We start from the raw sequence: 26,529 nt of genomic DNA, 5'->3' as shown, positions 1-26,529 counted from the left end.
GATTTTCTGCGTTGAGCTGTTGGATCAACTAGAATCCCTAGATGACCTACAAGACCCCAACCAAGTCTGTGATTATGTTAAATGCTAGCAAGTTTTTTTTTAAAAAAAATCCTACCATATATGATCTCTCCCCAATACACAATCTCCCCAGTATTATGCAAAGAGCTTCAGCTGCACAAGATTTTCATGTTAAAACCAAAGTTCCCTCGGCATTCCTGAACGTTTACAAACTGTGCATATTTATTGCCGCAAAGTTGTAAATGCATTTTCAAAGTGTGTTTTCAGAATGTATGTAAACTGAATCTACTCAACAGCTATTTTCTTTGTCCCGTACATTTCACAGCTATTTTCTTTGTCCCGTACATTTCACAATATTTCCATTTAAATGTAGATTTTGATGCCCCCCTGTCTTGTAATAGAAAACATTTTTCCCCTTTTCAAATGATAAAAGAATCATCTACTTTAATACAACATTATTCCCTTGAGGGATAGGTTTTTTTTTAATGCTTTGTTACAGAAGTACAAGAGGATTAAGGAATGTTTGTTTATCCAAAACAAAAAAGAAAAGACCCCTCTTATGGAAGAATCTCATGTTCCTTTGGGGAGGGAGGGTAGAGATGGAGGTCTTCTCTTGCAAGCCTCCCCTGGCAGCCACAGAAACTTCTGCTTCTTCACTCTTTGTGATCCAGTGGTGGTAGTGCCTAAAAGGAGGTGTTCAAGGGGTAAAACCGTGGGTAACTGAAGATCTGCTGGAGCCAAAGCCTTACTGCTCCTTCAACAACAGCACCAGTGCTCCATCCAGCCTTCCCTCTTGTTGACGTGAGCCCAGTAGGGCTTCAGATTTGGTGTTTCATCTGCCACAGCACAGCTACTTTCCCCCATGACCAGGTTGGATTGCCCTCCTAATAGCAAAAAACTGATCCCAACATTGGCACTGTTTTAGGTTACAGTTTGTAAAAGAGTAATCTGTGCTATAGTTTTGAATGTAGTACAGTGGTTCCCAAACTCAATCCGTTCTGGAAGTCCATTCGACTTCCAAAACGTTCGCAAACCAAGGCACGGCTTCTGTTTGGCCCCAGAAACAATGACGACAGCCGAAACGGAAGTTTGGCTTCCAAAAAAAGTTTGCAAACCGGAACACTTACTTCCGGGTTTGCGGCGTTCGGGAGCCAAGCCGTTTGGGAACCAAGGTACCCCTGTATTAAAAATGTGTAAAGCATTTAGTATGTCAGCAAATTGCAATTCATGAGAAAACTTCAGAACAAATTTAATGCTATGGATACATTATAAACTATAAAACAAAATAAAATTTGAATAGGGAAAAAGTAACGGTGTTTTTTTTTGCTAAATATATTATACTTAAAAAAAATGTGGAGCAGAAGGTTAAGCATACACCTCAGCCATATAAAATTTGCAGTTGATTTAACTGGGGGAGCAGAGTGATATCCTGGTTGTAGGAGATGACATCTTGTGAAGACTTTCACAGGTTAGTAGTGCAGAATCCTGGCAATGTAGGCCTTGATGAATAAGGCAAGAGAAAGCGAGACTATTTAATAGACTAATCTTGCAGTTCCATACCCTGTTATTTGAAAAAAAAAGGCCCTTTTGAACTCAATGTGATTGACTTCTGAGTAAACACACATGGGAGCAGACTTTAAGGCTGCTTTCAGTGCTTATATACTTCGGAGCTTACATTCTTTTGAACAAAAAGGGTCTTACTCCCAAGTAAGCACTTTTTGGACCTCCTATATTTTTGTTGCTATGCTGTTTTTCACCTTTCAGATGTTAAAAATTTCTAGAAGTTGTTTTAAACCAGCTTATTAAACAAAGAGATTTTTAGTAGGGTCCAAAGGTGCTGCGTATGAATGAAAAATACTTCCACTTATGTAAGATGTGCCATGATTTCTTCTTTCCCTCTACAGAACTCTTGTGTCCCACTTCAGACCTTTGAGAGGGGTTTCTAACTTTTAGGACACACTTAGCCAACGTGGTCCTATTCAGCTATTGTTGGACTACAGCTTCCACTAGCCCTAGTCAACATGGCCAATGGTAAGAGATGATGAGAGTTGTAGTCCAACTACGACTATTACTAGAGGGCACCATGTTGGCTTATCCTGCCTTAGGAGTCTTCTCAGAGGAATGACTGCTATAGTAAAAGTGGAGGGAACGATTGTCATGCTGATGTGGATTCAAGTCCATCCCTCAATTGTCACACTTTGTGTATTTTGTTGTAACATATATATATATATATCAATACAGAACCTTTTTTTAAAAAACAAGAGTTCTAAATTATGGAGGGAGTACCTGTGAGGGAGTACCAGTTGTTATTGGATTCTGTATTCCATCTGCCCTAACAAGCATGATCAGAGATTATGTGAGTTTGTAGTCCAAGAATATTCAGTGGGTCGCAGGTTCCCCATTCTTGTGTTAAATGCTTTCCTAATTCTCCAAGCATTTTTGTACTGCTTGTAATTCAGCTTAGCTATATGTTTTGAATTTCAGAGAGAAATGACTTGGATTCTCAGATCACAGTTTGAACAGTGGATATGGAAGCAAATGTCACAATTTGCAAATAGTCTATTTGACAATTGCAGCCTGTACCTCTCTTTGTACCAAAATCCCCTTTTCGGCTCCCTTCGCCAAGATACTGTCACTTATTGTTCTCATGTGCATTTATTTTGTTAGGGTAAATAAATGACAAGCCATTGTTAAACTTTAATTTCTTTTGATTTATCACAGTTAATTTCATTTATTCTTTATTTCGTTTTCTCTTCAGAGTTTTTTTTTTTACTCAAATACTATTAAAATTGCAATTTATAAAATCTTTTGTTAATGATCGTTTGAGTGACTCATTCGTAATTGGTTCTTTTCAGCTGAAAGCAATTGCTTAACAACTCTTAATGATATGCAAAGTGAACTGCATGTTTTGTAAGTTTCCTATGTTGTCACATTATGAAACCTTTTGTGCACAAAATTTTGGCCTCTAAGAAGCTTCATAGAGTTCTGACTGAAGGTGTTCATATTCCATCCTAGTCTATTACAATGACCACCCTGGAATAATAGGGGAATGGGGGCTTGTGGTAGAAGGGGGAGGTTGACGTCATGATATTCTTGTGGAGAAGGTAATAAAATGTAGAATGGACGAGGTAATTGTGAGGTGGATTTATAGCTGGTTGACTGACCAAACCCAACGAGTGCTCACTAACGGTTCCTTGTCATCCTGCAAAACAATGACTTGGATAAAGGTATTGAGGGGATGCTCATCAAATTTGCAGATGACACCAACCTGGGAGGGGTAGCAGTGCCACAGAAAACAAAATCAGGATTCAAGATGGCCTTAACATATTGGAGAACTGGGCCCAAACAAACAAAATGAAGTTCTAGACTTAGGCAGGAAGAACTGGCTGCAGAAGTTTAAGATGGGGGACGCCTCGCTTGCCAGTAGTACATGCAAAAAGGACCTAGGGATCTTGGAGGACCACAAGTGTAACATGAGTCAACAGTGTGATGCAGCACCAAGAAAAGAAAAGAAAAGCCAATGCTATTCTATGTCATCAGACACATAGTGTCCTGATCAAGGGAAGTAATCGTCCAGGCATAGGCAAACTCCCACCCTCCAGATGTTTTGGACTACAATTCCCATCACCCCTGATCACTGGTCTTGTTAGCTAGGGATGATGGGAATTGTAGTCCCAAACATCTGGAGGGCCAGAGTTTGCCTGTAATAGTCCCATTCTATTCTGTCTTGATCAGACCACACCTGGAGTGCCACAGTTTAATAAGAGATTGACAAGCTGGAATGTGGGCAGAGGAGGGCAACCAAGATGCTAAAGGGTCTGGAAACTAAGCAGGGGGTTGGACTAGATGACTCTCTGTAACCCTTCTAATGCTACAATTCTATTATTCTATTCTGTAATTCATTTGCATGCTTATATGGAGGTTCTGCACCAAGAGTGGGAAACCTTTGGCTGTCTAGATGTTGTTGGACTCTAGCTCCCAACAACCCTAACCAACATAGCCAATAGCCAGAGATGGGACTTGTAGTCAAAAACACATGGAGGGCCCAGGCTCTCTACCCAAAGCTCTTTGGTTCTTGATCTTAATTTTCTGTGTTACTATATGTTTCCCCACCACCACCACTAATAATTTTAGTGCTGTCACCTACAGAAATCTGATCCAATAGAAACAAGTTTTATCTCCCCGCTCTGGCAGTTATCAAAACAAAACAAAACAATACCATTTGGTTATTATGGTTGCTACAACATAATCTGCGTGCCTCACTTAAACAATGGGTTGGATCCAAGGGTGCCGTTCTGCATGCAGAAGGCATCTTCTCCTTGCCTTAGAGTTGTTTTAACAACTCTCGTTAGAGCACTAAATCCACAGATTCTTCAGCTTGTGTAGTTTCTGGCACAAATCGAAGCATGAGAACTGCTATAGAAGCTACTTACCGCACTGCATGAACTCTTGCAGAAGAGTTTGTGGAACAATTTTAGCAGCTATTTTACTTCTCGAAGCTACTAACATGAGTTTGGCCAAACTGCGAGAGGCAGTGAAGGATAGGCGTGCCTGGCGTGCTCTGGTCCATGGGGTCACGAAGAGTCGGACACGACTGAATGACTGAACAACAACAACAACATTTTACTTCTGCACACGGATTTTCAGCTCCATTATCAGAGAGCCCTGCTTATTCTTTGTCTTTTAAGAAAGTCCATACTAGAATGTAAGAAACGCTTTTCATTGTAGATGTTTAGCTGTCTTGCCTGCATTGTGTGCAGTTGCACGAACTTGCATGGTGGGAGCACGAAAGGCCGCAATTTATGAGACATTAACTTGCTTTATTTCTGTATCGGCACCAAGCAGAGAATTTACGGTATTTTATTTTTTTAAAATCAGGCATTTTTCATTTTATAGATGGATATTTTTCTTCTACTTATGTGTGTCTGAAGCTCGGTAAAGATTTGACAAAGTGAGATTCTAATAATTAGGTTTCATGATGTCAGTTGTTTTCTTTAAAGTATCAAGTTTAAAAGTATCCTGACAACTCTGTTATGGACATGGCCATTAAAACCTCTAGTTTGTAGTGGAACGTTGAATGCAAAATCTTTTACCATTACGGAACAGTTTAGTGGGCCCCTTTAATGAGCTCTATATATTTAAAATGCCTATTTCCTGTCTGAAGCTAGAAAAACACTAAAAAGAAAAAAAAGAAAAGCTAAAGACTGAAAACTTCTGCTTTTGTTTAGTCTGTGGTAGAATTATTGATGTTGCTTTCATGATCAATGATTGATTTAAGAGTATTTTTCTTTGTATTGTATTCAACATTGATTCCTGTAGCGTTCAGTTATTTTGAGCATTGAGTGAGCTTTTGTTTGGCCTGTATAGAATTAACCTTGTAACTATTATGATTTGTTAGGTCTGTATGCTTAGATTTAGGCCTTACACCAAGGACTGGATTCAAAGGACCATTGGGAGAGCATCTATGTATGGTAAACTGGGAAGCCTCAGCATTGACCCAGACCGAGAACATTAAATATTTTATATAGGAGACAGGACTTTATACATGTTATTACATGGCCTGTGTGCGTTAAAAATTACACCTACTTAGAAACAAGAGAAAGTTGCATGTATGACATTTCCTGTATGCATGCAAGGATACTAAGTGAGATCACTTGCTTAGAAGCCTAAGGCTGTGTAAATTTATTTGGAAGGAGGTCCCATTGAACAAAGTAAATAGTATGTGCAATAAACATACAATAGTAATGGGTGGTATGTGGCCAGAATTTTAAGGGTGGTAGTTATTAGGCAGCAGGTTTTCCATCCATGAAATAGAAAGTAAATGTCCATACCGTTTGATCAAGAGAAGCATAAATACTTATAATTTGAAAACAGAGCAGTAGTAGGTCATAAAGCAGGAGTACAATATCTGGCTCCTGGAATTATACTGGTGGTATACAGGATTGCATCTGTTTGGACCCAAGTGCCAGTGAGGGCCTAGTCTGTGAGACCAGTAGGAACTCCACAAGCATAAATACAATGCATGACTTCTTTTAATATTTATAATGTTTAACCTTTGAAATCATAAACCTCCTCCTACAACAACAAACTTTATTTATTTGCATAGCCCACAGGCCGTTGCATCAAAAAACAAAAAAAACAAAACACATATTACAGATACAATACTGATAAAACCATATATAACCAATAAAATGAGCTGAATCGGGATTCGGCACAATTAAAACAAGAATAAATGAGATCTTAATTATGAGGGGGCACTGTTATTCAGCTGGCAGCCCTCAATTTCATGGCCCTCTCAACAAATCTGGCTACCTTCTCCGTTGTCTGGGTATTCTGGTCTGCCAGGAGGAAAAACAGTATGTCCTCGGGCGAGCGGCCTGGAATGGCGAGTATGAGCGGCATGACGATCTCTTCCCTCAAGTCTTTATATAAGGGGCAAGACAGGAGTACATGTGATACAGTCTCCACATTACCGACTCCACAGGGGCAGAGTCGATTATGGAATGGTGTTTTTGCTTAACGGCTACTGCTGCCACTCTCTGTCCGCCACGCCATCCCTAAGGGGAGGCAGGCCAAGCGGAGGCCTAGCCAGTCTTGTCTCCACAGAGTTAGAACACTCCCTAAGGGTCCTACCAAGCTGCAATTCACTAGCAACGGCTGTCTTAGTCAATCTAAGGAAAGAAGCATTATTGTTGGTCAATGTCTATCTGCCCCCTGTAAAAAGAAATCCGTAGTTAAAGCCAACTGGGAAGAGCTGGAAGCGTTCCTAGAGCCCCTTGAATTCTCCTATCCATCCACCCCAATTATAATCGGTGGGGACTTCAACGCACGCATGGGAACAGATGATCACAACCTATACAGTCAATATAACCAGATCCATGACCCTGGAAACACAACAGACACAGGTCTCACACGACTCTCCAGAGACAGTAGATGTAACTACTCGGGGCTATGCTTAGCCCAGGTTGCAAAAAGAAGGGAATTGACTATATTAAATGGCAACAAAGTAGGGGATCGCCCAGGGGAATATACCCACTTTTCAAAGGCGGGAGGAAGTGTCATAGACTATATATTGATATCAAGATTTGCCTATAACCTTGTCTTGAAGTTCCAGGTGGGGCATAACACTGAGAGTGACCATCTACCACTAACCTTAACCTCCTCCTACAGTTCTCTATGTGAATCGAAAAGCAGCCTCTAACTCACTGATGGGCCATCATGATACAATTTTAAGTGCTTTAATATTGTGAGCAGTGGAAGTATGGAAGAACCAGTGGTAATTAGTAAAAATGGCTTCACTTCCTATTTGTTAAAAAAACCCTAAAACCATTGGATCAAATTGCCTTCTGTCCACAAAGGGACACCACTGGATACAACTTACTGTCCTTAAGCTTTCAGTAGTGAGTCTTGGGCCAATTTTCTGTTGCAAGAAAATCAAGGCATTTCCTACATGAATAAAGCTACTTGATATAACCTATATTATGACTCTATAAATTTTGCCTATATGACATGACATCATTCAGTATCTGCATATATACAACATCATTGCACTTTGTGCATATTTGATTTTCATCTTCAAAGTTCTGCTTGCCTGAGTCATAGTCTTGTTATGTCATGAATTCAAAATTTTAAAAAAACCAGAATCTCACATATCAAACGTCGTCTTTTCAAGTAAGCAATGGTTCGTTTCATTTAGGTATTTTTGTACTTCCTTACTTCATGAGTTTTGTAGCAGCAGCATTGAAGTGTTTGATGCCTTCTTGCTTATTTTCGGCTGAAATTTTTGTCTTGCTTAAAAACATGCAATGTGCAAAAAACAACATTTTATCAGATCTCTCCTTTTTTAAATGCTGAGACACCTGTTCTGAAATGTGAGCCAAAGTAGGCCAGAAGACTTGTGAGGAATGGCACCATCTTAATCAACCACATAAAAAGGAATATCAAAAAGTAAGGATAGTGGCATGCAGAGAAAAGTTGAGAGCCCCATGCTCCTCCTTCATTCCAATTAAATATCCTTATTTAAAAAACCTGAGTGTTTTCCTAAAGCCAGATTGTGCTTGTCTTGCCAGTTCATTTTTTCTGTTGATAATACATTTTGTCCAGCTTGCTTGGCACACGTTTAGATTGCTGAGTTTGTGTTGGGTTTCACGTTGAATATATGAAGGTCCCTTATGTTGAGTCAGGCCACTGAGACATCCAGCTTTGCACTGACTACTCTTGCAGTTGCTCTTCAGGTTCTCAGGTGCAGCTCCAGTCATCTGATGATGCCAGGGATTTGAACTTCGAAGCTTAGTTATGCACGGGGGTGTGGCCTTTTCCTGTACATAGCAGTCTTTCAAACAGTAAAATAAGCATTTGACATTGTGTTCTTAAATTGCCATAGAAGTATTCTGTAGGCCACAACCTAATACTAACAACTTCCAGCCCCCTCTGATCTTATATACTTAGGACGACTGTTTCCAAGGTCCCAAATTAGAGCAACTTTGCATTGCTCAGAGTCACATGATTGGCATACTAATTTTGTGTTCATGTCCTGCTTGGGCTGCCCATAGGCATCTGTTTGACCACTGTGAGGACAAAATGCTGTGCTAGGTAGGCCTTTGGTTGGATCTGGCAGGGCTCTTCCATTCTTATTCTAAATTTTTGCTCGTGCCAGGAATGCATGATGATGACAGAGGGTTGAATGCTTGTCATACAGAATGTCTCGTGGCTGGAAAAGATGGGTTTCTTAGATTCTTGCTGTTCTTTTCTGAGAGCGCATTGATGCACACTAGGGAGATTCCAGCTCAGTTCATATGAATGCAGGACTCCTCCTGGTCTATAGGACTATTAGTCTCCAAATCATAGTTCTGTGGTAGCGCACACAGTGTGCAAGGTTCTAGTTTCATTCAGTTCATGGAATATCTCATGAGAGTGTGAAGTCAGCTGCAGCCAGAGGCATTGACAAGCTGATGCCAGTCACAGCTACTAATACCAGTTTGTGGAAAACAAAAAATGATTGGCAGTGCTTGGAGCAAAACTGTGGGTGTTTATTCATTTGACAAAGGCTTACCTTTTACTTCTAGATTTTTCTAATTATATACTTGGATCCCCCTCCCCCCAATCATTCCACATCAGATGTATTTCTCCCCTGAAACTGAGAAACAAGGCTATCCTAAATTTCCAGAAAGTATTCCATTTACTCTCAACATTGGTTAGTAAAATACTAGATGTGTGCCAGGACACAGTCTAATAAAATATAAGGAAAAGGGATCTATGACTACACACTGCTCGGTATAGTTATTTTAGTCCTTCGGGATAGATAGAGAAGTGGGAGGATTATAGGCCCTTTAATCCAAACTCCCCACAACCAGTGTAAGAGGAGTTTGGATTGCATCCTAAACTGGGAAAACAAAAGGTGGATGAATTTAAGGTAATCCAGTTCTATCTGTTTAGTCAACATGCTGACTTGTGATGTCAGGGGATACAGAGTTAAAGGATCAGTTTGTGTGAGAATGCTTTGGAACCACAAACAGTTTGGTTTTGGAAATTTTGAGTTTAACGCAGCCATGAGACATCTGAATAAATATTATAGGTGGAGATCAATGCAAATGTTGAATGTATGTTCTTAGGTGGTTTTTCTTCAGCCTGTCAGAAGAATCATCAGAATGTAGAGCATAATGAAGTTGGATTGGAAGGACCAAGACAAAATAGAGACCTATACATTAGCTAGCAAGATAATATTTGCTCTCGACGAGGATGCTTTCAATAGTCTGCAGAAAAAGGAGGGCAGACAACAGTATAGTTGGAAGCAAGAGAGTCAAAGTGAACAGCATGTCTCAGGCATGTGGTGGTTCAGGAAAGCATACAAATCAGCCAGTGGTTAGAAGAGTCCAGGGATAGGTTCTCCATCCCCTCCAAAATGGGGGAAGGACTTGGAATGTTTGATAAGGAGTGAGCTGGGGATGGGGAGAGTTACAAAAGGAGAATCATGGTAGCAGTTAAGATGGAGTAGGGTGAAAGGGGAGAGTAGCTGTCTTCTCAGAGGACAACTGATGGGAAAGGACCGATAACAATGGAGGAGAACGAGGTGAGTGCCTCAGTAGAAAGTGAGGAAGAGTTGGAAAGGTAGACCTTAGATGGAGAAGATAGGCCGGGTGTTAATTAGAGTGGTGTAATGATATTGCTTTGGTGGGGAGGGTGGCATAGGAGAGGAGACTGGGTGAATTGCACCCTCCTTTATTTAGACTGTAATTAAATTTTGAACATAAATATCCAATATGTTGGCCTAGTAATTTTGTTTGCCAATCCCAAACCTTGTTTCAAGTGTATGTGCTTTTTATTTAGAAATAATAATGCATCCCTTTGTGAGATATTTCCTAAAGCAGCTTGTATTTTTGCAAGTATAATCCTTAGTTCCCCCCAGTGCATGTTCAATTTAATGGTGTATTGGCATAGTAGCCCATTTTTCTAATTGCTTTTTAAAAAGCGATAATTTGACTGTTGTATGTAGCGGTTCTCCAAAGATAGATATTATTAAGGTGATGAACAGCTCTGTTTGGCTTTATGCTTATCAGTAACCTTTACTCATAATGTGATATTGTCTGAATGTCTTATTTTGTTCAGCTTTCCCTAGCCCTGATGAAGCCTTAGGCTGCTGTTTCTTTGAGTTACTGATAATTTTTTATCTGATTAACTGACACATTTAGTTGAAATCAGACACAGCCCTTAGGCTGGGCATGGATTTAATTTAAAAAGTATCAAAGGTTTGCACTGTGTGCTGTTTAATCATCATGTTTATCAGGCAAGGAAAAATTACCGGAAGGACCATAGGGAGAGGGTTATCTTAAGGAGCAGTAGCTTGGGAAATTGACAATAACTACAAGGTAATTTACTGCTAACTTTCACTTTCATTAATATAACATTTCCCACTAATAATTACAGTGCATGTAATATACTAATTAAATGGAAAGCATTATCACTAATTTTCTTCTTGCTGAACTCAAGGAATTGTGTAACAAGAGGATTAAAAAGCATGTGTAGTTATACTGTGTTTAATCCACTAGCAAATTGGGCAGCCCGTAGAATTTTGTTATTGCATTCAGTTTCTTTCTTATAGCAGTTCTTATGGTCTCTATTTTGGAATTCTTCCTATTTGATCTTATTTGGCAGCAAACCATTGAAGCTCAACCTGGAACCTATGGTTTATAACAACTATAGCTTGGTTACAGATACCCCCTTTTGAGAGAGAAGTGCTTGAGAGAGTGGTAGCTGAGAAATTGCTTGAGCTCCTAGGCTGAATCAAATTACCTAGACTGAATCAACTTTTGTTGCCCTGATGGACTTGCAATGGGAGGCTGTGTTTTGGCCCCATGGTCTTTCTGCTGGCGTGTACTCCAGGGTACAATATTGTCCTCAGTGCTATTTAATAGAAAAGTGAGGCCACTGGGTATGCTCACTCAACATTCAGGTAAAGTACAGGTAATGGTTGGCACACAAAATACTATATGAACAAGTCAAGGTGGCAAAGCTTTCAGAACTCTTCATACAACCAGTGAACAGTTACGTAGTTACAATTTCAGGGAGGAAGACATGTTAACCAGCTGCAGAAAAAAGAATAGACTCTTGTGACAAATTAAATGTGTTCTGGTTATCTCCCTCTTAGACTACTTCAATGTGTTCTAAGTGAGACCATCTTTGAAGGTGACTCAGAAACTACAACTAACCCAGAATGCGGCAGCTAGACTGGTGACTGGGAGCAGCTGCCAGGACCATATAACACTGGTCCTAAAGGATCTACATTGGCTCCCAGTATGTTTTTGAGCACAATTCAAAGAGTTGGTGCTGACTTTTAAAGCCCTAAATACCTGTATACCTGAAGGAGCGTCTACACCCCCATTGTTCAGCCCGGACACTGAGGTCCAGCTCCAAGGGCCTTCTGGTGGTTCTCTCACTGCGAGAAGTGAAGTTACAGGGAACCAGGCAGAGGGCCTTCTCGGTATGTATGTAAGCAAGAACCATAGAGTTAGAAGGGACCATGAGGATAATCTAGTCCAACCCTCTGCAATGCGGGAATCTTTTGCCCAACATTAATACCCAATGCAGGAATCTTTTGCCCAACACCCAATGCCCTGAATTAAGAGCCTCATGTTCTACCGACTGAGCTATCCCTTTGTTAAGGTAGTGGCACCCTGTGGAACACTCCCATCAGATGCCAAGGAAATAGACAGCTTTATGACTTTTAGAAGACATCTGAAGTCAGCCCTATATAGGGAAGTTTTTAATGTTCGATGTCACATTGTGTGTTCCTATCCTGTTGGAAGCTGTCCAGAGTGACTGGGGCAGCCCTGTCAGACGGAGTACTACTACTATTACTACTAGCCTGCACTTTTGTGGACTTGGTTTTCAGTTGCTATCCATGTTGTCAGTACTTTTGAGGCTTCATAGAACTGGCATCATGGTACATTTTATTGACATCCTATGCCCTTGTAAAATGTGGGGTTTTTGGGGTGTGTGTGTTATTGGGTTGTTGTTTTTATTTTGATTATATATTCTGTGGTTTTATATTTTGATTTTATTCTGTGAACCACCACGAGACCTCCAGGTATAGGGCAGTATATAAATTCTAATAATAATAATAATAATAATACATGAATGTACCCTTTCATAACACTTTGTCCACACAAGATAATACTATGCCACTATGGTTACTGTTCTGCACATTCACTGCTGCTTATCTGAAAGGGTTCTGCTCTGTAAATTTTGAAGTGCATGCTACATCTTTGTTTTGAGGAGATCACATTCAAAGGACCCCAGCTGCAGCAAGCAACCATCCCCCCCACCCAAAACTGCATTGCTGTGGTGTTACCATGATGACTGTGGAATACCATGCACTAATGGTACTAGTGGTTAACAAGTTGGACCTGTGTGTAACAATTTAAGATAATCCTGTAGATATTTGTAATGTGCGTTTAGCTGCCGCCTTAAGCACTACAGTCAAGTAATGAAGACGATCACTACTTAATGCAATGCCTTTTTTCTAGTTTAGAAAGGATGGGTTTTTTTTCCTTAAAAAGAAATAGACTTTTAAACTTACAGCTATTTTCAAAATGTGTTGTACTAAGTTTTTAAGATACTATGGGTTCATTCAGTGATGAAGAGAATCATATACTATAGCTACATATTTATTGTTAAAATATTACTAGAATGGGTAGATACTGCAGACGCAATAGATAATGACTTACTGGTATTTAAACTTTGCCATTGCTGTGTGCAGCTGGGGGGGGGAGGGAGGGAGGGAGAAAGATAATTTATGTAGCATAGCTCAGGGTTGGTGAACTTTTTTGACTCAGTGGGCCAAATTTGACATCCGAGCAATATAGTTGATATGTTGGCACCTGCCACTCACATAGTGCCATTGAAGCTTAGCTGGATGTTAGCAATGTAATGCAGAATACATTGCCCTCCTGCCTAAAAGACATCAAAGAAATGGCTTATCTAACAACTCCTTTGAGAGGGAGCTAAACAATTGGGACACCACCCCTGAACCTTTCAGCTTTCAAGTATTTGCTTACCACACCTCTCTAGGCAGTGGAATGCAAAACAGGGCATCTGAAGATGAGCAAAATTGATGGGTAGGTTCATATGAGATAAGTCAATCATTTGAATGCCCTGGTCCCGGGCAATTTAGGGTGTTATAGCTAATGACCATCACTAGGGCAGGGTAATATCTGGTTTTCAGCATTGTGATATATCGCCAGCTAATCATCACGATATACTGATATATCACGAAGTCTGAAATAAGAATGGAGCTATGTAGAAGTATTGGCTGGCTTCATGGTTTTTCCTATACTGTATTGTCATTTTTGCCACTGCCTACTCTTGTGATTTGCTGCCCCTTGTAGGAGGTAGGGGAGAGCTGAGCTGGCGGAGTTAACTGGGGTTGCAGCCGGAACCAAGAGAAGCTTGGGCTGGCTTCATGGTTTTTCCCACAGTGTGATTTTTGCATAGTACACACAGAAATCATGATTCGCGATATACTGCCGGGTGAAAAATTATGAAACAGGTATCACAATATGGACTTCAAACTGATTTTGGATGATATATCAATATGTCGCCCAGATCTAACCAGAAATAAAACTGGAGATGGTGCTAATTAAAGAAGACTGGAGTAAGATGTTTAGAAAAGTAAAAGGGACCCCTGACCATTAGGTCCAGTTGCGGACGACTCTGAGGTTGCGGTGCTCATCTCGCTTTACTGGGCAAGGGAGCCGACGTTTGTCCGCAGACAGTTTTTCTGGGTCATGTGGTCAGCATGACTAAGCCGCTTCTGGTGAACCAGAGCAGCGCACGGAAACGCCATTTACCTTCTTGCCGGAGCAGTCCCTATTTATCTACTTGCACTTTGACGTGCTTTCGAACTGCTAGTGAAGGGGACAGGTCAAATAGCTAAATATCCCATATTGATTATAAATGCCTTAATTGCTTTTCTAACCTGTTTAAAATATAATTTTTCTGTATTGCTGAATATTAAGAGAGACAGTCTCTTAGAGGCAGAGACCTTGGAAAAGGAATGTGCCTAATGTTGCTTCTTCAACTATTTCTGGGAAATCAGCCAACACTAGCCAGCAGCTTCAAGGTTTTTGATAACGGTGTACGGTCTGGAATTAAACAATGGCCTGTTAATACAGAAATAGCACCTTGGCTGTTACCATAGAAACACCATCACGAGAGAGGGGGACGGAAAGCCCATTTTAAGGAATGTGCCGTTAATTGTGGTTAGCCTTTAATGGGCTTAAGAGCTGGTCTTGTTGATTGATCATACTGGAGGCATCAGGCTTGTTGGAGTTGTGTATCCATTACATGTATTGGTATGTATTGATTTATATTTGTGTATTGTTCCTATGGGTCTTTGGGAGAGGGGCAGCTCTGAGTTGTGTGAGCAAGGGGGGCTCTCAGCCTTGGACGGGATGCATGCGCTTTCCGAGCAGACAGGAGGAATGCAGCTGGAGTTGGCTCCTGCCAACTGTATTAACGTTATATTCAGTCCATTAAGATGTAAGGTATTTCCTAGTTAGTAGACTCATCCCCCTGCATGGGTATTATTGATTTATGCTTTTGTATTTCCTATCTAATGCAACAAGTATTATTGCCGGTTAGCTGAAGTTATGCTTTCTTGCTGATTAGGCACACACACATGCCCTATGAATAGGTTTAACCTTCAGCATACAATAGCGGATCTGTGTGCTCACAAGCTAGGTGATGTTGCTATATTTCTGGGAAGCCTGCCAAGTACATTCAAAGCTCGCCAGGTACACATTCCCAGACTGGGGAGAGCGAGTTGGGGAGGCTTTGGGAGGTTGTACTCCTAAGGAACATGTGAACCTTGAGCCAATTTTCGGTTTCTATTTTCGGTTTCTGTATTGTCTTTATAAGCAGTACGCGCCAGTCTCTCAGTGCTCAGTCCAACTTTTGGATTGTGCCTTTTGCTTTACATATGTAACTCAAAATAAATCCTGCTGAACCCTGCATGGTGTTTTGCCTCTTCGTGTTCCTGAATCCACCGCTCAAGAGCTCAAGAGCCCATTATGGTCTTACACTAGGTTGGCAGGAGCAGGGACCGAGCAACGGGAGCTCACCCCGTCGTGGGGATTCGAACTACCAACCTTCTGATCAGCAAGCCCTAGGCTCTGTGCCACCCGCGTCCCTGTTTAGAAAAGTAGATAGCAGAAATTCATCTAGAAAAGTAGATAGCAGAAATTCATTTAGCTGCAGCACTGTTGTGGATATCAGCTCCCACTGATTGCAAAGGCCAACATTTTTATGACTTATAGCTCTGATATGGGCATCATTTGTATGTAGGGCAATTGGCAGGGTAGGTGGGCAGAGTTTTGTCTCTGTGTCCCTGATTATGGGCTTCATTTGTCATGTTTTTTCCTTTTCATACCTAAAGCTGAGTGAAAGTCGATACAATCCATGTTATTGGATACTTCATTAACTTATTTTTTTTCCTGGTTTTTATGTGTATCTCTTCCATTTCAGGATGAGGAAGGTGTGGAAGGTGTTTCTGTAGGGGCCATTCTTTCAGACTACCAACGGGTCCGTGTGGAAGACGTGTAAGTAAAATTACCCTCTGTGTTACAATGCATGGTAAGCAAGTCGTATAAGCACCTTTAAGCTATTGTTGCTTTTAATAAAAAAAAATTAGGATTGCCTGCCAAATTCGAAAAAGAAATATTAAGATCTAGAGTTAAAAATTTATCTAAAATGTATAGGATATTATTAGTTTGGGAAACTAAAGAAGAATTTGTGAAATCATCTATGATCAAATGGACACAAGATGTGGGTCATAATATTGATCCGAACCTATGGGAACATTTGTGGAAAATAAATTTAAAATTCACTGCTAGTTATGTGTTGAAAGAAAACTGTTTAACAATGGCCCACTTGAAGCCAAGTAAACTAGCTAAAACATTTAGAACTAAAAGTGACCTATGCTGGAAATGTAAAGAAACAATTGGCACATTTTATCACTCATGGTAGGTCTTGTAGAATAATAAAAGAATTCTGGGAGATGGTTTATAACGAATTTAAGAAAATGTTTAAAAGAACGTTTCCTAAAAGCCCAGAAGCTTTCCTTCTGGGAATAATAACAATAGAAATACCGAAAAATCAAACTACACTATGGATGTATGTGACTACAGCTAGTAGCACAAAAGTAGAGAACTGATGTAGTACCAACAAGAGAAAAATGGCACCTTAAAATATTAGAATATATAGAACTTGCCAGCATGACAAATAGATTAAGAAATAAATCTGATAAGAATTTAAAAGAGGACTGGACATTATATGTAGAATATATGGAAAAATATTATAACAAGAAAATAAGTGTAACAGACTGAAAAAAAATAATTTTCAGCAGTAGATGTGACAAAGTAAGACAGTGCAATATATGAAAATAATTTAGTAGAATAAGAAAACGCAGTCAAAGACAACAGAGAGGAAACCCGAGAAAGAGTAGAAGGGAAGTTAAAATTAAGGTTTACAAGAGTCAGTTAAACTGGAGAAATAAATTATGTTAGTATTATTATTTACATTATTTACATTATTTACATTATTTATTTATTTATTTTCTTTCCTACTATTGCAATGCATGATTTTAATGTACACTTCGCTTGTAAAGGATTGTACCTAGGATGTAGTTGGAATTTTCTTTTGTCTTTTTTTCTCTATGCCTGTAAGATGCTGCTGTCAGATTAGAATGGGCTCTTTCCAATGCAGTGAGCAGATTCATCTGCCTTAACATATACTGAGCCTATGGTTTTCAGTAATAATCTGACAAATTTCTGCTTAAAATATTTCAATTAGAGGTGCATCCAATATTTTTTTGTGGTCCACACTTCACCTTTCTGTAGCTTATATTTATATTCTGTCCATCTGAGAACCATTGTAGGCTACTGCAGTCTATGCCTGGGCAGCAGCAATTTTGGCATAAGGTTCATCTATGGACAGACAGATGCCCCCCTATGAGTGCAAGTTTTCACTCCTGTTGTAATGAGTGAAGAAATGAGCGTGGAAACATATGGAATTGCTTCTTTAACCTGTGATGGTACTTATTGTTGTTTAAAAATTAAGCACTGTTTATAGCAGGAATGGAGGACCACTGACCTTCATGATGTTTTTGTTTTTTGTTTTTTAAATAATATTTATTAGGCTTTTTCCAATTATGACCAAATTACAGTCAAATTACAGCACATGATCAATTTTTTCTAACCCCCCTTTCTCTCACCAAGAGGAGCATACCAAATAAGCCCCCCTCTCACTGGGGTAAACACTTATACTTTGCCAATTTAATCACTTACAATACACGTATCATCATAGCCTTGTGGACTTCCCCGGCTCCCACCCGTTGACTCCATGCAAAAACCTAATTTACAGTTATTGCCAATTAAACCCAATATTATTTCCTCTCTTTCTTACATTTACTAATATTTCTTACAAAATACTTTTCCAATTTATAAATCTAATTCATCATTTTTAACTAACCTCCACATTCACTGTATTTCTAAGCTTTCATTGTTATTCCCCAATCTATTATAACAACATATTTAAAATTGAATTTACCTTAAAGTCCTTCCCTCCTTTATCTCATCATTCATTTTAAGACCATACCATTATCCGTTAACATACCATACGTCAAACCATAATAGCAAAAGAAGTTCCCACAAAGTTCATAAGTTTTTCAACCCACCCCCTCCCTTTCAAATACCATAATTCCACAGTCCTGGGAAACTGGTTTGTACTCCATTCTTATCTCATATATCCTTGAGAGTTTTTCAACAACCAGAGTCTGTACCGCCTTCCTCCGGACACTCTTTTTTCTTACAGATTTCCCATTTTTCTTCTTGTTGTTTTCTTCCTCTTAATTTTCCTACTTTTCCTCGACGGATTGGATCCACCTTTTTTTCCTCGGATTTTCTCCTCTTCATTATAATTGTCCTTGTAGCTCTCACAAAAGGCCTTAAATTCCTTTTCTTACACAGCTAAGTCCGCAGCTAGTACTGTCCCCGTTAGCTGATTTAACTGGTTGAATCCTTCTGTTAAATTGCACAAAAGTTCCAGAACTTTTATTTTGAAATCCTTAGACCATTTCCTTTTGGGCATCCTCAAAGTCCATAAAATCCATAAAATCAATAAAGTCCATAAGGTCAGTAAAGTCCATAAAGTCCAGCAAGCTTATGCAGTCCAAATAATATCTCAGAGAGAGAACAATTGTATCTTAAAAGCTTCAGAAATTTTCTATTTACAAAATCCATAGATTGCTTCAGAACTCAAAATTACACTGCTTCCTCCTTCTTCAACATTTAGGGAACCGACTTCCGTTTTTAGAGTTCCCAAAACTTCCAAATTGAATCAAATTTTTTTGTTATTTTTTAACAAATTTGGTACTTACAAGGTCCAATTAGCCGAATCCCAGAAGAATTTGGCGCTCTCCCCCGCCGGCTCCGCCACTTCCCTCTGCGAAGCTAGCGATGAACCCACAGCCCCCACGCCTTCAAACCTCGCTCGTCACGGCTGCCCTTACTAGGGCAAACCGGAGAGCAAGGGAGGCGTCCTGGGGGGACCCGCCGGGTCCCACGGCACCAGGACTCTCCACCTGGTGATTTTGGGGGATCGAGTAGCAGTCTTGACTCCCCCTCCCCCGCAGCGACGGAGAAACCTCGGACGCGAGGTTTCTCCCGACCGGCGGGGATGGCGCCAAACCGGAAGTCCCATGCTGTTTTTGGACTCCATCTCCCAACAGCCCCAGCTAATATGGTCAATTATCAGGGGTTGCAGAAGTTGTAGCCCAATGTCTGAAGACTTCTGGTGTCAGAACCCTGACTTTTAAAGTTTCAGGCATTTAAAATGCCTAAAATGTATTGAGCACTGTTCGGGGGCGGGGGCGGGGGGGGGGAATGGTTTCTGCACAATCTAAGGAATATGGGGTGAACAAAGAGAAGAATAAAAGGAACTGCATTATGCAGATTTTTGGATGTTAAGAAAAAAAAATTAACTAAATACAATAAAAAAATTAGAAGCCAGTGGGAATAGAGACACAGCATAAATATGATCACAGAACAGGCGAGAGAAATTCAGCGAGCAGCGCCGTCCTCTATGAAAACCTAATAAAGAAAGGTAGGAAATGGTATGACCAATTAAATGCAATACTCAAGGCAATATAGAACAAAGACTTGGCTTGATATTTTGTTAGTTGCAAGAGACAGTAAAGGGCAACTTTTTGAATTGTATACATATGATTAGGAAAACGAAAAGTGGTAATGACACTCCTTGTACCTGATTAAAAGACTGAAGAAGGCTTAGCGGTGGTTCGCACGTCATGATAAGCTAGGTTTGCTTAGTGCACACTGCTCAGATTGGGTCCACCCTTCCTTACTTTGCTATGCTGGAATGAAATGAAGCGTGGCCCCAGCTTAGTGCTACACACAATTTGTTTCTCCCCAAACCATGAAACAAAGCCCAAGAGCAAGCCATGTTGTGTGCATTCTACGTAAGGATGGTAGGAAAGAATATGAGGGAACAAGTGGCAGGAGAAGCCCTTTTGTATGCTACTTGTGTGAAAGTGTCTAGAGAAGGCAAGTTCAGTAGAAAGGGACAAGAGAAGGATCTGTGGAATAGCAGCAAAAAGCAAACCAAGGGATTTAAAATTAGGGAAAGCGGGGATACCAGAAACAACATAAATCAAGAGAAAATAGAACCATGCCCAAACAGGCAACATTAAGGGGTGTGTGTGAGAGAGAGTTCATGAAAATAAATTTATTTGAAACTGAAGAGCAATAACAAAGAAGGGAAAATAAGTTCCAGCACCTGAGGTGAGCTCCAAAATGGCATCTCCCGACAAGGGAAGCTCCCACGTTCATTTCAATGAACAACGTCAGTTTGCATGCACATTCATTTCTGTGTATGAATTTCATTTCTCCATTTCAATAAATAGAAACTTAGGCCCAAGATATCTGTATGGGCATCTTCATTTACAAAGATCTCGGGACTAGGCTGCTACCATCTAGTGCAGGCATCCCCAAACTCAGGGATGTTTTGGGACTACAGCTCCCATCATCCCTAGCTAACAGGACCAGTGGTCTGGGATGATGGGAATTGTCCCAAAACAGCTGGAGGGCTGAATTTGGGGATGCCTGATCTTGTGAGTAATCCTCACTAGCCATCCCTTTACATTGCAGTCCTATGCATTTCTACTGAGAACTAAGTCCACTGAGTTCAGTAGAATTTCTCCAAGGTATACAGCAGTGGTTCCCAATTAGCTAAGTACTGTGGAACCCCTGTTGTTCAAAAGCCAAGCCATGGAACCCCTGCTTTTTGAAAATGTTGATACACCTGTGGTATTTTTAGTTATGTGAATGGCACCACCATACCCTCCAACATGTCCTAGCGCAAAACCAGGAGGCATGTCTTCTGGGCCACGCTCTTGCACGAGTCACGTGAACTGTGCAAGTGCACAGTGTCCAAAACCACATGTTTTCAGGCACCATGATCTCATGTGAGGGGCGTGTCCAGCCACAAGCTCACTTGTTCTGGGATGCTGTGCTCTCACATGAGAGCATGGCCATGCAAAATGGGGTGTTCCAGACAATTGATGGGTATGTGTCTTTGTGGCGTTCACCCCTAAAGGTTCTCCAAGGGTTAACTTGGCAGGGAGGAGCTTGACCAATGGGAGCTCTCCAGGCAATTAGAGTGTGGAAGGATGGCAGTTAGAGAGGATAGAAAAGGCAGTTAGAGGTTAGAAGTCAGACAGTTGAGTTGAGTTAGGGAAGGATGGAGAGAGGGAGATAGAGCCAATGAGCAGAGCTAGAGCAGAGTGAATAATAAACAGGAGGCATTAGGGATAGTTATTGGAATACTAGGTTGAGAGTTGAAATATACTTATCTGAATAACCATACAGTTATATTAAACGTTTTACCAAGTCATTTGAAACCATTACGCTTTGTACAAACAATAAAGAAACTTATGTTTTATTTTCACCGAAATCTGAATCTGAAGTGAGTTATTCATTGCCAGAGTGAATACTGGCTGGTGGCAGCGGAGAAACCATATGTCGTTGGGGCAGTTACCAATAGACCGTTAAACGTCCGGGGGTGCTGCTCAGGTCTGAGAGAGTGACCGCGACAGTCTTAGAATCCATGGGTGGGTTATGTGGCCCACCTGGGGTCTGCGGACCACCAATTGGGTATACCACTGGTATATAGGATAGACTTGGTAGGTTTACAAGGAGCGTGGTTCTTAGGTTTTGATGTCTTAGTCCTGATTTAACCTGCTTGATGGTTATATTGTCAATTAGTAGTTTGTACATACACTTTGTTGTAATTAAGCATGATTTTAGTTTAGTATTGTGATGGTAACTCCTCTGGCCTCTTATGGGAGAAAATGTACAAATTCACACATTCACTTACACAAATGTTACACAAATGTGAGTTCCATTCAGTTCAGCTGGTCTTATTTCTACTTCTTATAGTAGCAGATGTTGCTGGAAGTGCAGTCGCTGCTTCTTCCTTTTACTGATGCAGAAGAAGAATTTGTTGGTGGAACATTTTCTTCAAGCTGTCTTAAGCTTCTGAAAACATTTCACAGTTTGAAATATTTTGGTTGTAGTTACTGTAGGAAGTGTGAGATACATAATTGCATAACCATTTTACAAATAGACAGGACCTTTTCAATGGCCACACCAGCACTAGCTGTTTATTTCTGGAAATGTTTAAACTTTCTGTGAAGTTGCCTCAGAAATAGCTTATACATAGCTATATAAAAAGTACACAATATAATGCAGTTGTAAAAACCCACCTGGGATATAAAATAGCTGAAGTACTACAAAAAAACTCAGAAGAATAGGATGGATTTCACTTGGCACGTGAAATATAACAAAGTTGGCACCAGTCAAACATGTCTCTGCCGTTCCAAAGTTCGGGTGCCACCACAGAAAAGGCTGTCCCCAGTAGCCATCCCCCTACTTCAGAATGGCAGGCACTTGGAAGATGACCACATTGATGGTAGGTTCACGTGAGACAATGTGGTGTTTCAGATGCCTCAGATGAAGGCAGTTTAGGGCTATGGAACTATCTCTCTAGAGACTCATCAGGCAAGCTCCACATTGATTTTTCGAAGGCAACTAATGACATATTTTTAAGGAATGCTTTTAGGGAATGATTCTCGCCATTTGGTTGTCTTTTAAACTGTGCATAAGAACATAAGAAGAGTCTGCTGGATCAGGCCAATGGCCCATCTAGCCCAGCACCCTGTTTTCATAGTGGCAACTAGGCAACATATAGAAGGCATGAAAGAAGGATCAGAGCACAGCAACATTCTCCGCACTCGTGACTGGCAACTGACATTAGTCAGGGATGTGCTACCTCTTGACAGCGGAGGTAGAGCATGGCTATAGGGGTTAGTAGGTATTGACAGCCTTATCTTCCAGGATTTTGTCTAATATTTAAAAATCATTCAAGCTGGTGATGATTACTACTTCTTATGAGAGCAAATAGCTATCGAGAGATATTTTTTAGTATTACCGCATATACCCGAGCATAAGCCGACCCGAATATAAACCGAGGCACCTAATTTTCCTACAAAAACCTGGGAAAGCTTATTGACTCGAGTATAAGCCGGTTCACCTTTGCCGCTGTGGAGGAGGAGGAACGAGCAGCCCAAAAGCAACCCTTTGGGCTGCTCCTTCCTCTTCTTCCTTTGCCAACTTTGCATTTATGCGAGCAGTTCAGGAATGGAACAAGCTGCCTGGGGAGAGTAAAGAACCGCCGTTCTTGTACACTTCTTAAGGAATGGTTGACTGGGGAGAGCGGGTGGCGGCACGAGCGGAGAGATAGGGCTTCTTTCTCGCCACCCCCACCACCCGCCTCACTCGAGTATAAGCCGAGGGCAGCTTTTTCAGCACAAAAAATGTGCTGAAAAACTAGGCTTATACTCAAGTATATATGGTATTCTGAAATTGTAATTATGGATTCGATGCGGTGTTGCTTGTTGGGGGCTGCCTAGTCACAGCACAGGATATAAACTGCTCTCTCTCTCTCTCTCTCTCTCTCTCTCTGTGTGTGTGTGTGTGTGAGAGAGAGAGAGAGAGAGAGAGAGAAATAAAATATGGAAGCCAGTAACTTGACTTAAATCATTGACCAGAACACAACCATTTCAGTGAGCCCAGTAAAGTTTCGGACTAAAGTTTTTCTGTTTGAGTGTGTGTGTGTGTGTGAGAGAGAGAGAAATAAAATATGGAAGCCAGTAACTTGACTTAAATCCTTGACCAGAACACAACCATTTCAGTGAGCCCAGTAAAGTTTCGGACTAAAGTTTTTCTAACAGCATCTTCTGTGCTGCATGGCAAATTGAATTGGGAGAAGTTTCAAAAATGTATACAACATGGTTCAGGGAACTGCTGGTTAAATGGGGAGAAAACATAAAAATAAAAGAACACCAGGTTCTTTGGATCCCAGCCCATGTTTCCACTGAAAAATAAATAAATGAATGAATAAAATATATAATAAAGGAAGTTCCAATTTTACTAGATGGCAGAACCATTAAAGCTTTTCAATTTATTTTATAACAAAATTCACTTTATGCTAGACTTCATGCTATTTTATATTATTTTTGCTAGAAAACGGAACACACTTCTCCATCTCCATACTTCATAATCTTACACTATTAACTTCACTAGAGTGAGTAATCCTGTTTAAGTCAATAGGGCTATTCACGGTAGTAACACTAAAAACCTATGTTCTTGTTTATTAGTTCAGTGTCTATAGAAGGGAGATGTATGTTGTGTGTGCGTCAAGTGTTTCAACTAACATTACTTTTATTCAGAAATGTCTATGTATCCCTTGTTTAAAAATGTGCTTGTTTTCTAGATAATTAAGTTCTTACTCATGATTTGTCATTTTAAGATAGAACATTGAATTCCATTTTAAAACCCCCAAAAGTAGGGTTTTAAAATTTTGCTTATTGAAATAAGGTCTTCTTGAAATAGTTTGAATACCTACAACAGTAAAACAAAACAAAAATTGGGAATTGGAACCTGACAAATAGAACATACCACTGGTTGGTATAGCTGTTAGGTTCAATGTATTTGATACTGGCATTTTCCTGCACCTTGCTGCTTTAAGGGAAATCTGTTGTCCGTTCACCCAATTGTCCATTCACCCATAGGACTCAGTCCCTCCCATACTGTTCCAGGAGGTCTCCTAATCCCCTGGAGCGAATTTCCAGGTGGAAGGAAGAATTGACAAAAATTGTATCCTCTCCCATTCCACAAGTGGGATTCCTCTGCTGGATTCAAAGCCTTCCATGAATGGCAAAGTCCATTTGCAGAAGGTAAAGTCTAGACCCAGGCTATTGAAACCACATTATTAAATTTATGATTGGTTTCCATATCACTTTTCATAAATACAGTGTTTAATTATGAGGAGTTTTAAAGGGTTTGAGACCTGTTAGAGTGCATTTAACATGTCTATTATTCTAAAATCTCTTCCCCTCCACATTTCCAATGCAGGGATGTTTTTTAGGCCTATTTCTTAGCCTATTGTGCTGCAGACCGCTCACAAAATTGTTCTTTATCAAGATCTAGCAGTACATTATTTGTGAGCTTGGCTGCTTAACCAGGAAGGGTTTGCTTTAGGGCTCTTCAATTCATTTAATATTTTTTTGTACGCTTCTAAATATATAATTGTATGGGTGTTGTCGCACATTTACAATGTGTAACATAAAAAGCCAACCTTTAGAAGAATGCATCCTACTAGACAAAGAGAAGATAAGAGCATTGCATTTTCCCTATTTTATATAAATCCTTGTCTCTAACAATACAGGCTTCAGGAACCTAAGCCCATCCTTTCCTGTGGCGCTTTGGAGTGAATTCTCTAAATATATGTATCAGTTAAGCTGAACAAATATTGCTTAGTACAGTGATCCCAAGTGGTGTTTAGTACTCCAGTGATATTTTGAGTACATATAAGGCTAAATTATAAATGTTGACTTTATTACTTGGAAAATTGGCTTCATTCAGGTGAATTATAATTAATAGATTTTTGGAATAGACAGTCCTTAAGGGGTATGCTGACTTTATCTTATTTCCCCCTCTTAAAATAGCAAGAAATTGGTTTTGTGGCTTTATAACTTTGCTTGGACCCTCTGATTTGTTAGGAAACGGTCTGCCAGTGCACACTTGCTGTTTCAGAGTTATCCACAGGAAAAGGCAAAGAGCAGCAGTTATGCTGTTTTCCCTGAGAACCGAAACAGAATGAGGATTTTGCAAGTGAATGTGCCCCTGTAGATCCAAAGCAAGTCCACTTTGAAAGCTGAAATAGTTAAAAATTGAAGAGCAATAATGATTCATGTTGTATTTCCATATTTAAAATTCAGAATGATATGGCCAGATACCCTTGATTACACTGTGGGTGGTACACAATGTTCTCCTCGGCGTAGATCTTCTGAAATCAGTGGACTTCAAACACTTTCGTCCATTGATTTCAGTGGCTCTCTTCTGTGACTTACCGGTAATTGGTTATCACCCTCTGTTTTCCATAAAACCACTTGACGTCTTCCGCCTTTAGTCCCACGGATAAGTAAATGGATGTACTATCATAGGTTGAAAGGTAGCAGTCTTGGGAAATATCCAGTGCTTTCACAAAATGTTTAGGGGTATGTGTTCCCCCAGAAGAAAAACATTGGAAATATCTATATCTGATTGCAGAACGCCATGAAAAATTTGGTTAAAGGTTTAATAGTCTGGGTAGGGTGCAAGGGCATAATAACAGCCATTTCCCCCTTTGTTCTAATAGGTGCAAGAGGCTTACCCTGCAACCATTGGCTTACCTTTGGCGTCAGAACCAGGAAACTTTGCTCAAAGAAATTATCTCCTCGAACCTTCAAGCTATAATCATAAAAGTAGCAGCTTTTGGTAAGAATCCGAACTAGAATAGTTACTAAGGTGAAGCATGTTTGATGTTTTATTATATTTCTAT

General features: G+C 40.2%; 1 protein-coding gene across 5 annotated transcripts in view; it reads left to right on the top strand.

Annotated features, from left to right (window-relative positions):
- DPH6 (diphthamine biosynthesis 6) overlaps positions 1–26,529 on the top strand; it is a 248,600-nt gene that overhangs the window by 39,744 nt on the left and 182,327 nt on the right. For all 5 annotated transcript variants that reach the window (XR_004426269.1, XM_033144473.1, XM_033144465.1 and 2 more), the window contains exons 4-5: positions 16,039–16,112; positions 26,347–26,465. Coding sequence is in view for 4 of the 5 variants with exons in the window: in XM_033144473.1 (XP_033000364.1) it covers positions 16,039–16,112; positions 26,347–26,465 (193 nt within the window). In the remaining variant the exon portion in view is untranslated. The remainder of the gene's footprint in view (positions 1–16,038; positions 16,113–26,346; positions 26,466–26,529) is intronic.

This window comes from Lacerta agilis, chromosome 1, assembly GCF_009819535.1.
Source record: "Lacerta agilis isolate rLacAgi1 chromosome 1, rLacAgi1.pri, whole genome shotgun sequence".
NCBI classification, from domain to species: Eukaryota; Metazoa; Chordata; class Lepidosauria; order Squamata; family Lacertidae; genus Lacerta; species Lacerta agilis.
This window is presented reverse-complemented; position numbering and strand designations above follow the sequence as displayed.